This window comes from Heterodontus francisci, chromosome 2 (genome assembly GCF_036365525.1).
Source record: "Heterodontus francisci isolate sHetFra1 chromosome 2, sHetFra1.hap1, whole genome shotgun sequence".
In the NCBI taxonomy this organism is placed as follows: Eukaryota; Metazoa; Chordata; class Chondrichthyes; order Heterodontiformes; family Heterodontidae; genus Heterodontus; species Heterodontus francisci.
The window spans coordinates 207,659,057-207,673,631 of NC_090372.1; the positions used below are offsets into that span (position 1 = coordinate 207,659,057).

Below are 14,575 nucleotides of genomic sequence, written 5' to 3' on the forward strand. Positions count from 1 at the left end.
TAAAAAAAAGATGTTGCAGACTATCTGGCTAGTCCCCAAAACTAATATCTCCGCTTCCCAATTTCTTAAATGTCTATGCAATAACTATAAAATTTTTCCCCAGTAATCTGTCTCTCTGGGCAACGCATTCCACTATTCACCACCATCTGTGTACAATATTTTAATTTAAACTGCTTGGGCATCTTCCCTCCTCTAAGTCTGGCCCTACGTTCCTTTGTTCTAGAGTTAATGGCAATTTTGAACATATTATGAGTGTTCAATTTATCTATTCCCTTAAGAATCTTGAATACTTAAGCAATTTATCCTCTAAGACTTCTCTTTTCCAAAATGAACAATCCCTGGTTGTTTAACTTCTCCTCAGGCTCAGATGTTTTAAGATAACTATGAGTTAAGTTGTCCTTTTCTGCCTCCAATGCCTGAATACTGCTGCTAACCAGAACGGTACACGATGTGGATATACTAGTACCTTAATCTTACATTCTATGGGAGAAGAAGCTACAAGCAAATTTCTCTGAACAAATCTCCACTGTTGTAATTGTATATAATTGTAATTGCTTTCTCTGTAACTGTAAAAAAAAAGAGCTTGGACCATGGTTCACTGATTGTTGAATATTCTGTAAGACAGGATTTCTCATATGAATGGGTAGCTTTCACTGGTGTTACAGTAATATATTTATCATAAAAATGTTACCTTTCACTGTCAGAGCAGCAGAGGTTTTCTTATCTCCAGCTTCAAATGTTATTCTACCAGAATCTTTCACTGAAAGTTTTTTAACTGTTAAAATGTGATAGCCATCCTCTAGTGATTTAATTTCATTCACATCATTGGTGTGGAGTGGTGTTTTATCCAGGAACCACTGAATGTTGCTATAATCCGATGGTGATATCTTGCACTTAAATGTTGCTGACTCGCCTTCATGGACTTCAACATCTTCAAGGTCTTCAACCATATGAACTTTCTGACCTGTAATTAGTACATATGAATTGCATACTTGGTTCCTTTGTAGGGGCACCAGGTGGAGCAGCAAGTTAGAACTCTTCTTTTCAAGACCTAGAATCTAGTCCAGATTGATGAAATGAAGATCTTCTCTCGTTGATGCTATTAGTAAAATGAGTCTCAATGCAATTACAATCAACATGAGTACACAGCACAACATAATCCTCACAAGTGGAGTTAGCTGGAATTTTATGTATCTGCATGCAGTTTGTTATTTGGAAGAGACAGCATCCTTTTACATAAACCTATGGAGTATTATTGGGGAAATTCCAAGGCTAAAATAGGCTCGAAGTGGGTGGGATGATTGCATCACTGGTTATGTACCAACCCTTTTGATGGGCATTGTGGATGTTGGACAGCTCGCCCTTGTGGAAGGTGGGAGGAGATTTTGGGCTGGCCCAACATCAGTTTCTGATGGCCTTCATCTCAGAGATGAGGTGCAGTGCTCATTTTGGAGCTGAGCTGAAGCCAATTTGTGTACTGGAAGGCAGAAAATGTCCACTAGGAGACTGCCCGCATTATCAGACATTGCCTGGGAACTTTATTGGAGGAAGTAAGGAGGAGGAATGCCATATATCCAGTAGAATGAAGAAGGATGCCCTGCCACAGTCCCAGGAAGCATGGTCCAAGGTAGCTGCACATCAATGCCTGCAGTTTAGTGTCGAAAGCAGTTCAAGGGCTGCTATGATGACTCTCATTCATAGTGCTGTTGCCATTGTCAGCACAGCCCTTCACAGCATTATTGACCTTGTCAGCTCAGCTCTTCACCACTTTATTATAACAGCATCAATGAAAATTGACCTCCCTGCTTCAGTTTCTTCTCCTCCAATCAGTGCCTCTCCTCCTGCTGCCATTTCCACGTTCTGCCACTATCATTACTCTAACAATTAATGCCCACTCTTTGACACACCTGATGCTTCTCCATAGTACACCACAAATTATTCTACCCTCAGGTCGATGCTCAGAACTCTTCAGCATGCGACTCATTAACAGACTCCCTTTTATCATGCAGGGCAAACTACGACACAATTCCAGGAAGCGGACGCTGGGGGGAGGAGGCGGGGCATTATCCTTTCACGCTCCGTCATCAGCTGAAAAGAGGCGATGGCGTGGTGGTAATGTCACTAGATGAGTGATCCAGAGGTCTAGGCTAAAGCTCTGGGGACATGGCTTTGAATCCCACCATAGCAGTTGGTGAAATTTGAATTCAATTAATAAATCTGGAATTAAAAGCTAGTCTAATGGTGACCATGAAACCATTGTCAATTGTTGTAAAAACCCATCTGGTTCAATAATGTCCTTTAGGGAAGGAAATCTGCTATCCTTACCTGGTCTGGCCTACATATGACTCCAGACCCTATGTGGTTGACTTTTAAATGCCCTCTGAAATGGCCTAGCAAGCCACTCAGTTCAAGGCCAATTAGAGACAGACAATAAATGCTGGCCTAGCTAGTGACGCCCACATTCCATGAACGAATAAAAAAGGACAAACATTCAGGGGGAGTGCCACAGCTGTTGCAAAAGAAAAGGTAGGGAGAAAAAGGCCACAGAGGGCTTGGCCCTACCTTGCATTTCTCGTATCACGTATCCTCTGCATTCAATCTGTATCACAGCCTGGCACTTTATTAAACAAACACTCCCCCTATACTTGCAATGATATCCCATTGCCTCTATTTCCTATTTCAATGGACTATGTGAAATGTGAATGCACCTCCTAAAAGGAGGCTGCAATCAGATCAACACTGATCTCTGAATTTTCTTGAAAACAAATGTTGGAAGCAAGCCCCCAAATTTTTTAATACACACACAGAAGTCCTAGTTGAAGAGGTGAGGTTTTGGAGGATGCCCTCCCTCCTTCAGATGTGAGAGATGCCATCACATGGAATAAATATCGAAGCATAATATTCAAGAGGCCTACAGAGAAGTGGCAGAGATAGTCAACATTATGGGCATCATCCTTTAGAACTTGGATTCAATGCAGTAAAGGTTTAATGACCTGACCAGCAAGTGTGACTACAAGCCTTCATATCTCCATTCATTACATTTTGCAACAGCAATTTCCCACCCTCTTTCCCCAGAATTCTGAGCACTTTTCTCACCTGCATCATATCCCTCTGCACAAATCAGATGTACCACCTCTCCTTCTCATTCCAATCACACATTCCCCTATTTCATGTTAGTAACAGTATTCCGTTCTCGCATGCTAGCAACGTCCTCAGGATGTCAGCGCATCTGTTCCTTTGCTAACCCCACAATCAACGCCATCATGCCGTCAGGGAGCTGGCTGGACAGACTGCCCGACAGCAGCTAAGCAACTGAAGTCTCAGGCCTGAGACCCCAAAGCATCTCAAGGGTCTTCACTTGATAAACAGAAGCCTCACATCCAGCTGAGTGTGAAACTACAGGAGCACTTTGTGAGAGTAGTAGGATTTTTTTTAATTGAAGGAAGGCACTATGGTTGACACTTGGGCGGGGAGAATAATATAAAGGCTATTATTATTGTTGACATTAACATTTTTACATTTGGAAATTTTGTCTCCAATGTGGTTACATAGCAGATCAGAATTTCATATATATGACAGCTGACTCAACGGTTTCAGTAGTCAGAAGGTTGAAGGAATGGTACATGAAGTAATAAGGACAGTTAATGCGGAGTGGGATTAGAATCATAGAAAGTTTAAGGCACAGAAAAAGGCCACTTGGCCCATCGTGTCTCTGCCGGCCAAAAAACTATCCACCTATTCTAATCCCATCTTCCAGTATTTGGTCCGTAGCCCTGCATTTTACGGAACTTGAGGTGCATATCCAGACTCCTTTTGAAAGAGCTGAGGCTCTCTGCCTCAACTACCCTTTCAGGCAGTGAGTTCCAGATCATCACCACCCTCTGGATGAAAAAGATTTTCCTCATCTCCCCTCTAATTTTCCTACCATTCACTTTAAATCTATGCCCCCTCGTCACTGACCTCTCTGCTAAAATGACTAGACCCTTCACCTCCACACTATCCAGGCCCATCAAAATTTTGTACATTTCAATCAGATCTCCCCTCAGCCTTCTCTGTTTCAAGGAGAACAACCCCAGCCTATCCAATCTTTCCTCAGAGCTGCATTTTTCCAGTCATGGCAACATCCTCGTAAATGTCCTCTGTACCCTCTCTACTGCAATTACATCCTTTCTGTAATGAGGTGACCAGAACTGCACACAGTACTCAAGTTGTGGCCTAACCAGTGAGTTATACAGTTCCAGCATAACCTTCCTGCTCTTGTATTCTATACGTCAGCTAATAAAGGAAAGGATTCCATATGCCTTCTTAACCACCTTATTGACCTGAACTGCTATCTTCAAGGATTTGTGGACATTCACTCCAAGGTCCCTCACTTCCTCTACACTTCTCAATATTTTCCCATTAATCGTGTATTCCTTTGCCTTGTTTGACCTCCGCAAATGCATCACCTCACACTTCTCCAAGTTGAGTTCCATTTGTCACTTTTCTGCCCATCTGACCAGACCATCAATATCTTCCTGCAGCCTACAGCTATCCTCCTCGCTATCGACCACATGGCCAATCTTTGTGTCATCCGCAAGCTTCTTGATCATGCCCCCCACATTTATATCCAAATCGTTAATATACACCACAAAAAGCAGGGGACCCACTACTGAGCCCTGCGAAACACCAGTGGAAACAGCCCTCCAGTTGCTAAACTGGCCATCAACTATTACCCATTGTTTCCTGCCACTGAGCCAATTTTGTATACATCTTGCTGCATTTCCCTGGATCCCATGGTATTTTATTTTTTAATCAGTCTGCCATGTGGGACTTTGTCAAAAGCCTTGCTAAAATCCATGTAGACCACATCAACTGCATTACCCTCATCTATCTTCCTTGTTATTTAATCAAACAATTCAATCAAGTTGGTCAAACAAAATATTCCCTTAACAAATCCATGCTGACTATCCTTGATTAACCTGTGCCTTTCGAAGTGACAGTTTATCCTGTCTCTCAGAATTGATTCCAATAATCTCCCTGCTACTGAAGTTAGACTGACTGGACTGTAATTATCCAGTCTACGCTTCGCTCCCTTTTTAAACAGAGGTTCAACGTTAGCAATTCTCCAATCCTCCGGCAGCACACCTGTATCCAGTGAGGACTGGAAAATGATGGTCAGACCCTCTGCTATTTCCTCTCTTGCTTCTTTGAACAGCCTAGGATACATTTCATCCGGCCCTGGTGACTTATCAACTTTCAAGGATGCTAATCCCATTAATACTTCCTCCCTCCCTATATTTATCACATGCAATACTTCATTCTCCTCCTCCTTTACCACAATATCGTCCCCCTCCTTCGTGAAAACAGACGCAAAATATTTACTAAGAACCATACCAATATCTTCCGCTCCTACACATTTTTTATCTTTTTGGTATTTTATGGGCCTTACTCTCTCCTTAGTTATCCTCTTAATCTTAATGTATTGACAAAACATCTTTGGGTTCACCTTGATTTTGCTTGCCAACATTTTTTCATATTCTCTCTTTGGTTTCCTAATTTCATTTTTGATTTCACCCCTCCACTTTCTATACTCCTCTCGGCTTTCTGTAGTGTTGACTTCTCGATGTCAGACATAAGCTTTCCTTTTCTGCCTCATCTTACCCTGTAAGCCCCTTGACATCCATAGGGCTCTAGATTTGGCTGCCTCACCCTTTTTCTTTCTTGGGACATGTTTATTCTGAACCCCTTGAATCGCCCCTTTGAATGCCTCCCACTGTTCTGACACTGATTTACCTTCAAGTAGCTGTTTCCAGTCCACTTTCACTAAATCACTCCTCAGTTTAGTAAAATTGGCCTTGCCCCAATTGAGAACTCTAACTTCTGTTCTATCTCAGTCCTTTTCCATAATTATATTAAAACTGACTGAATTATGATCACTACCACCAAACTACTCTCCCACTACCTCCTTCCACCTGCCCAGCTTCATTTCCCAAAACGAAGTCTAAAACTGCGCCCTCTCTTGTTGGACTTCTACATCCTGGGCAAAAAAGTTCTCCTGAATGCACCTCAAGAATTCTGCTCCCTCAATTCTTTTCACACTAAAACTATCCCAGTTAATATTGGGGTAAATGGAATCCCCTACTATTACTGCCCTTTTGTTCTTGCACTTCTCAGAGATTTGCCTACATATCTGCTCTTCTATCTCCCTCTGACTGTTTGGGGGTCTATAGTACACTCCCAGCAGTGTGATTGCCCCTTTTCTGTTCCTTAGCTCAATCCTCATAAGGCCTCATTTGATGAACCTTCCAAAATATCATCCCTCCTCATGGCTGTAACAGTTTCTTGACCAAAATTGCCACTCCCCCTCCTTTCTTATCCCCCTCCCTATCGTGTCTGAAAGCCCTGTAACCAGGAACATTGAGCTGCAATTCCTATTCCTCCTTAAGCCGTGTTTCTGTCATAGCTATGATATCATCCTGCCATGTGTCTATCTGTGCCCTCAGCTCATTAGCTTTATTTGCTATACTCCTTGCATTAAATTAGACACCCTTCGTACTGCCAAACCCTTTTTGTTATTTTCTAATCCTCCTTTCCTCTGTCTTCCAGACTCAAACATTAATTTTCTGCATTCCATTTTAATTTCTGATTTTGTCTCAGCTGAGTCTACCCTCAGGTCCCCATCCCCCTGCCAAGCTAGTTTAAACCGTCCCCAACAGCACTAGCAAAACATCCCACAAGGAACTCAGTCCCAGCTCTGTTCAGGTGCAACCCGTCCGGCCTGTACAGGCTCCATCTCCTCCAGAGCCGGTCCCAATGTTCCAGGAATCTGAAGCCCTCCCTCCTGCACCATCTTTTCATCTGTCTTATCCTTCCATTTCTCTATTCACTAGCGTGTGGCACTTGGAGTAATCTGGAGTTTACTACTTTTGAGGTCCTGCTTGCTAATTTCTTACCAAGCTCCCTATATTATGACTGCAAGACCACGTCCCTCTTTCTACCTATGTTGTTGGTTCCAATGTGGACCACGACTGCTGGCTGTTCACCCTCCCCCTTCAGGTTGCTCTGGAGCCTCTCAGTGACATCCTTGACCCAGGCACCAGGGAGGCAATACACCATCCTGGATTCATGTCTACAGCCACAGAAACACCTGTCTGTTCCCCTGACAATTGAATCACCTATCACTATGGGTCTTCCAGTCTTCCCTGTACCCCACTGTGCAGCTGAGCCACCCGTAGTGCCATGGAAGGTTAGTTAGGAATGTGCAGGTCAACTGAAGTGCTGCGTAATTAACCCATCCCTGGAATCTTCGGCTACGAGATGTTGTGGTTGCCCTCCCTGTTCTGCTCCTTTCTCACCTTCACCCAATTATCAGAGATAGGGAGTTCCTCCTCCTATTCCTCTTCCATGCAACAAACTACAACAATGAGTAAGACACTCTGTTGTGTACTGAAGCAAGCCCCTAAAACTATCCAGGAATCTAATCTGTTGCTTCAAGAGTCGAACCATATACTCGATGATCAACCTGTTGATATCGTGGCTTTGGTTGTACTTCATCAATTCTGGCGTGTGGGGGTTAAGGAGGCTATTATAAGCCAAGCAAGGAATGGGTAACCCTTATCCAATAACAGCCATACTCAAGTTCCTTCATGGGAGGAATAGTTGATAGTGACAGTTGAGTGGTGCAGGGTGAGGAAATCTATGGTGGTGATCACTAACCAGCAACATACTGATATAATGTTAACAAATGTTCATGGCTGCAATCTATGACCCTATGCATACAACAGAAGCCAGTCATTACAGCAAATGGTAGAGCCTTTTCATAATGACTGTTCGAATCTACTGGGTAGGTTATGTAACTGTTTTCTCTGGCAAGGAGGGCATTGGTTACTTGCTTGAAGCATTTGTGAACAGAAGACTGAGAGATTTGGTCAATATTCCTTGTTATGTTCTCGGAACAATCTGAGGCAAAGAAGCTAAGGGCTGTGGTGACTTTCAGTGCCACAGGCAAAACGGTCAACTGGACCAGCAGGCAGTAGGTTGTGTTGCAGAAGGCTGCAGAGCTCGGCTACAGCCTGTCTTTAGACAAAAAGCCTCCTCATGCATTGCTTCACACACAATTCCAGGGCACTCACTAAGCCTGTATACCCCAAGGGCTAGATAAGGCCTTGTTCTAGCAGCCCTCATGTCTTGTCTCCTAAAAGGCCCAGTTGCTGTTCCTTGTCACCGAATAGCCTGCTGCTAATGCTGTTGCTCCTCTTCATGCAACCAAATTAAAGTCGCAAGAATGCCACCCATCATAAGCTGTCTGCTTCTTGAAAGTATGTAAGCAGAATAAGTGTAGGGAAAAAAATGTTCAAGGCAAACACTCCTGTGGAAATTCAATGCCCTTTTAAATACAATGACCCTTCGGAAACCAATCTTGCTAGGTATCATTCGGTAGGCTTCTGCGCTGAGTAGGACTTCTGTCTTTGCATGTATTCGTGAGGCTCTTGCCAGCTTCTGGCAGGCAGCCTGAGCGCCTAAAGTACTGCCCCATTAAGCTGACAAGTCGGAACCAAGAGGGAGCAATAAAAGTGATTTTACTCTCCACTCCCATCCTGTTCAAGCTTGGGGCAGGGATTTAACATCAGTCCTTTCACCTCTCTCAATCTTATTGTACAAATTAAAATTGCATCACTGGAAAGCACATTAAGCAGCCAAAATTCTGAAGGACCGAGAGGAAAATCTGATGTGCAGCGTACACTGGTCGGGCAGTGGTCAGTTGAATCGGGAGGTCCATCAGCTATCACAGGGATGCCCGAACCATTTTGCTGATCGAGCCTTAGTTAAATTTGACAGGCCAGCTGCCCGGGCAGTTCCAGACCTGATCAGCAGCTCGTTTCTTTAGCAAACTCCGGCAATTGGTTATGCCAAAGTGGGTGAGGCTTGCGCAGCACAGGGCTGCATGTTTGCTCATCAAAATTGTATAACGATCCTACGAGTGTCATACATCCTGATTTGCCTACAGTAATAAGGCTTCTGGTTATTTGTAACAGAAGCCTCAGTTGCCTATTTCAAGGCCCAGTCCAAAATGGGAGAAAGCACAAAAGACAGTGGTAAGATTTCCTCCATGATTTTAGACTTGCCACCATTCGTTCCCGGAGAAAAGCAGGTAAGTAAAGAGACAAAAATCAACCCCAGAGTTTCTAAATTAGTACTATGGCCTTTGTTATCTTACACCACACACAACCATTTCACAAAGACAAAGAAGGGTTGATTAGATCAAAAGAGATGAGAATTAAAGTTAGAAACAGACTGACGCAGAGGAGAGATAAAGTAAAGAAATAGATTAGTGCTAAATCCAAACATTTGCCATTTACTCAGGAATTGTCAATAAATGTTAATATGATGTATTAAGAATTATGTATACATTATTTAGTTAAAGGTAAATTCCTCTTTTTATACTGTCCAGCTTTTACTGTCCTCTCTACATATAACGTGATCCATTAAATATAACCATAACTTTAACCACTACAGTGCAGACCAGTCTCACGAGTGAATCAATTCATTCAGGGCATGGTAATAAAACTAAAACGCGTATAAAAAAACTTTACGATAACTGAAATTGCATAATCGTCCATTAATTACAGAATTTATCAAGTTTAATACTTTCTCCTGTAAACTTTTTAAGAAAGACCATCCTTCTGTTAATAAAGGCTGTTTTTGCTGACAAGACAACCACTAGGTGGCGCAGTACTGGCACATGTGCAAAAGCAGCCTCATCGACTGAAACGTTACTGATTGCAGCATCTGAGGCAGCTAGATGACGCTGATCAATTTGACACAAAAAAGCGAATTAAATCCAAATTCCCTCAAATGTCCACGATTGCCGCCTCCAACCTCCCCCCCAACAGTACCCCACTCCATCCCGTGATTGCCGCCTCAAGCGCCGCTTCTCTTGCCCCCTCCATCCTGTGATCGCCACTTCCCTTTGCCGTTCCCTCCCGTGCCCTTCTGCTTGCCGTTCCCTCCTGCCGCTCACTCCCCGCCGCCTCACTGCCCAAAGAAGCGGCGGGATGGGGCAAGGAGAATGGGAGAGAGAGAGTGGGGTGCAAGCGACGAGGGGGAGGGGGCAAGTGGCAGGCAGAAAGTGAGCAGCAAGTAGTCGTTAGCAGGAGAGAACGGCAGGCAGTCCGGAGCAGCGATTGAGGCAGTGATCGCAGGAGGGAGCAGGGTACTGTTGGGGGGATAGAGGCAGCAATTGTGGTCGCTGAGTGGTGAGGCAACACCAGGACGTCATTATGTGGTGACATCGCGCTGCGCATGCGCGAACTCATACAGGCAAGCTGGCAAATGTTCGGACACACTGATGACGTTGGCGATTGCTCTGCACATGCTCTGCATTGTCAGGACACAGGCCGGTTTATAAACATACAATTTCATCTGCACTGGGAAATCTTTGTGTCACTCATGCAGAAGAGATGTTCAGCTTTTTAGAATCAGCTGAACGAAACATGTGCAAAATAAAATTAATAATTAATTCCCTTGCACTAAAGTTACTCTCATTTGTAGATTTAACCATACCAGTCAAACAAATGCACATGAATTAATAGTAAATATCAGCTATTAACCACCAAAATTGAAAGATAATCAGTGAATATCTTTAAACATTGATTAATAGCAATACATCTTTTTCTCTCTTAAATGTTTGTGTTATTATACAGAATTATGAAATAATAGTTAAAACTGAATAATGTATAGGGGCCAATAAAGCAGCTTCACATGGTAGACTTTCTTTTATCAAGACTTGAGCTCCTGTACCTATTATATGATGTTATTGCTGGATCAAGAAAAACAGCTGTTATTACAACAAAATAAATCATAAATTCAACGTTTAAACTATAAGCAATAACCGTAAACACAAAATAATTTAAGTGATAGAAATAATCCAGACCTGCAACTGTCAGGTGAGCTCTTGATTGGGCATTACCAATGTCACACATATAGTGGTCACTGTCGATCTTCTCTAGGTGATTAATTGTAAGGCTTAGTAAAGTGCCATCCTGGTTTATTTCATACTTCTTGTTTGGCTTGATTTCTGCCATCCCTTTTCTCCAGACAATCTTGTGTGCTGGCTGTTCTGTTTCACATTTAAAAACAGCAGTTCCTTTCTCTTCAGTTTTTATGTCATGCAATTCTTTGCTAAATTGGTTTTCTAATTCTGGAAAGGGTGCAAAAATGCAAACAATATATTTATCAATAAATTAACTTTATATTGCATGCCAAAATAACGATATGTTGTGTACTTAACTGATATATATATTTATATGGTGATTCAGTGATCCAGCACTCCTAGCAGGGGCCAACAATGACAGGGAGCACATTTCAGGAAACTGCAGGAGCACAGCCTGTGACTTTTTTTCAAACACACTTTTTGCAGCGGATCACAAAATCACCCCTACAGTGCAGCTTCCTGGCTCCAATGATATTTAACATATCCTAAACCAATCTTTAAGCTCCATGATTTGTTTTTTTACCTCCCTCCTTTCAGTTTTCCACTAATTATCTAAGTGGGCAGGCAAATAACCTACTCTCAGTCCGCGACCAAAACTGTACTATAACCAATCAATAGAAAATGGGTGAGAGCAATGGAAGTTAATTTTCCGGCCAATTTTCTCTCTCTGATAGTAGGGAATTATTTCACCTGCTGTTTTAAACTTTACCTCAATGCTTCAGTTCAAATTCTGGATTCTCTATCTATAAATTCAGAGGTGCAAATGACTATCCTAGTACAATTAATACTGGGTTGCTATACCACCACATAACTTCAATTTATAAGAATGGTGGTTTAAACATGGACCACTTATTGTTAATGCATGCCTTCCAGATGTTAAAAAAACATTAAATAGTACATCACCAGTGGATCGTGACTCATGACATTGAATATTTACTTGCAACGTCCTATCCAACATAGGCAATTGCGAAATTAATACGACAAAGTTCTGTGCAGATGTTGCTACTGACAATAGTGGAAGGAAAGAAGAGAAATTAATTATATGTTTTTACCATTTACAATGACAGTAGCTGTGGTTTTGGAAGTCTCTGTTCCAAATGCATACTCTCCTGAGTCTTTTGTAGTGACATGATGAATTATCAATTTGTTTACAGTTCCTTGCTGAGAAATTTCATATTTATGACTCTTTCTAATTCTTTTGTCATCCCTAAACCACCTCACTGAAGAATCAGGCTTGGAGGTTTCACAGCTCAGTACAATCTCTCCACCTACTATTGCCACCAAGTTCTCAAGTTGCTTTGTGATTTCTGCTGGTTTTCCTGAAACACAAAACTTCATATTCTTACACTTTCAATCATTGCAAGAGAGGGCTTTTATCAAATGTAATGATGTATCAACAACACTGGCTCAGGAAGTCAGTTTACCCCCCTCCCCGCACTCCCGCTAAAGGTAGAGCAGGGGAATGGAAATCAAATGCAGAGTTGTCATTGAGTTCTTTTCCATGCCTCTTAGCAGCTTGTTCTTGAGCAGTATGAATAGTTACACATGAAAATGTAATCCACTTCCCATACCTGCTCTTCGAGTCATAGGGCTGGTGAGTTCAAAAAATGGCAGCCCGCAGGCCAAAGAGCCGCCGCAACCTCCCGCGTGGTGGCTCATTTAAATAGCTGGGGCGGTCCGCTTCCCCCAATCACGTGGATAGGACGGACTGTCCGTCCCTGGCAATGGCGTCAGCTGCCTGTGTGCAGGCAGCTGGCGCCATTTTTAAAGGGCAACCAGCCTTGCTGGCAGGTAAAAATTTATAAAGCTATTCCCCCACCGCCAAAAGTTCTCAAATAAATTTCTAACGGACCTTTCCCACCCCTCCCCACCAGTGTCACACATGCTTTCCCCAGATGGGGAATTGAAGGCACGGGAGTGACAGCCGCCGCACTGAGGATCATGGCGGGCCCAGAAGATGGAAGGTACGTTTGTATAAATGTATTCATTTTATTGATTTAAATATTGAAATTCAGGTCCCGTCACTCAGCCTTGCTGCCACCAGGAGGGTCGGGCTGGGCCCTCCTGGCATTGGCCTCCATGGCAGGCCACTGCCAGACCCTTATTCCTGCTCCCCAGCTCCCCCCCACTTCTGCCCACCACGGAGCCCAACGTCATAGGCTTGGTAAAATCGAACCCAAAGAGTCGTTTACGACACAGAAGGCGGCCATTCGGCCCATCGAGTCCATGCCAGCTCATCACAGAGCTACGCAGTCAGTCCCACTCCCTGGTTCGATCCCCATAGCCCTGCAAGTCTATTTCTCTCAAGTGACCATCCAACTTCCTATTGAAGTCATTGATCGTCTCCGCTTCCACCATCCTTGTGGGTAATGTTCCAGGTCATTACCACCCACTGCATAAAAAAGTGCTTCCTCATATTCCCCCTGCATCTTTTGCCCAAAACATTCAACCTGTGCCCCCTGGTCCCTGCACCATTTGTTAATGGGAACAGTTTATCCTTGTCTAATTTATCTAAGCCAGTCCAAATCTTGTACACTATTAAATCCCCTCTCGATCTCCTTTGTTCTAAGGAGAAAAACCCAGCTTTTCTAACCTAACCTTGTAACTAAAATTTCCCCCTCTCTGAAGACGTGAGTTGGGGATGAGGAAGGGGAGGGGCAGGGAGGGGGAGGAAGGGGAGGGGCAGGGAGGGGGAGGAAAGTGATGGAGGGAGTGGGGAGAGCGGGAAAGGGGAGGGGTGAAGGGGAAGGGAGGGAGAGTGAGGAAGAGGGAGAGGAGGAAGGGAGGAGGTGGAGGGGAGGGAAGGTGAGGGGGAGAGTAGGGGTATGGTTTGGGGAGTCCAGAAAGGGAGCACATAATAATTTGAACTGTAGAGGGAAAAATAATCCCAGTTTAAATGGTTCCTCACTTCCTCTACACCTCTCAGTATTGTCCCATTGATTGTGTATTCCTTTGCCTTGTTTTACCTCCCCAAATGCATCACCTCACACTTCTCCGCACTGAATTCCATTTGCCACTTTTCTGCCCAGCTGACCAGTCTATTGATATCTTTCTGCAGTTTACAGCTATCCTCCTTGCTATCTACCACATAGCCAATTTTTGTGTCATCTGCAAACTTCTTGATCATGCCCGCTACATTTATGCCCAAATCGGTAATATATACCACAAAAAGCAGGGGACCTAGTACTGAGCCCTGTGGAACGCCGCTGGAAACAGCCTTCCAGTCACAAAAACACTTGTCAACAATTACGCTTTGTTTCCTGACACTGAAATAATTTTGTATCCAGCTTGCTACATTTCCCCGGATCCCATGGGATTTTATTTTTTTTAACCAGTCTGCTATGTGGGACTTTTTCAAAGCCTTGCTAAAATCTATGTAGACCACATCAACTGCACTACCCTCATGAATCCTCCTTGTTACTTCTTCAAAAAATATAATCAGGTTAGTCAGGCAAGCTCTTCCCTTAACAAATCCATGCTGACTATCCTTGATTAATCTGTGCCCTTCTAAATGACAGTTTATCCTGTCTCTCAGATATGATTCTAATAATTTGCCCACTACCGAGGTTAGACTGACTGGCCTGTGATTATTCAGTCTAT

The 14,575-nt window shown here is 43.3% G+C and overlaps 1 protein-coding gene across 1 annotated transcript in view; it reads right to left on the reverse strand.

Moving 5' to 3' along the window:
- Nucleotides 1–14,575, reverse strand: part of obscnb (obscurin, cytoskeletal calmodulin and titin-interacting RhoGEF b) — an 868,128-nt gene that overhangs the window by 607,106 nt on the left and 246,447 nt on the right. The window contains exons 49-51 of the mRNA XM_068053434.1: nucleotides 12,028–12,294; nucleotides 10,916–11,182; nucleotides 692–964 (exon numbers count right to left, since the gene is read on the reverse strand). Coding sequence (XP_067909535.1) covers nucleotides 692–964; nucleotides 10,916–11,182; nucleotides 12,028–12,294 — 807 coding nt within the window. The remainder of the gene's footprint in view (nucleotides 1–691; nucleotides 965–10,915; nucleotides 11,183–12,027; nucleotides 12,295–14,575) is intronic.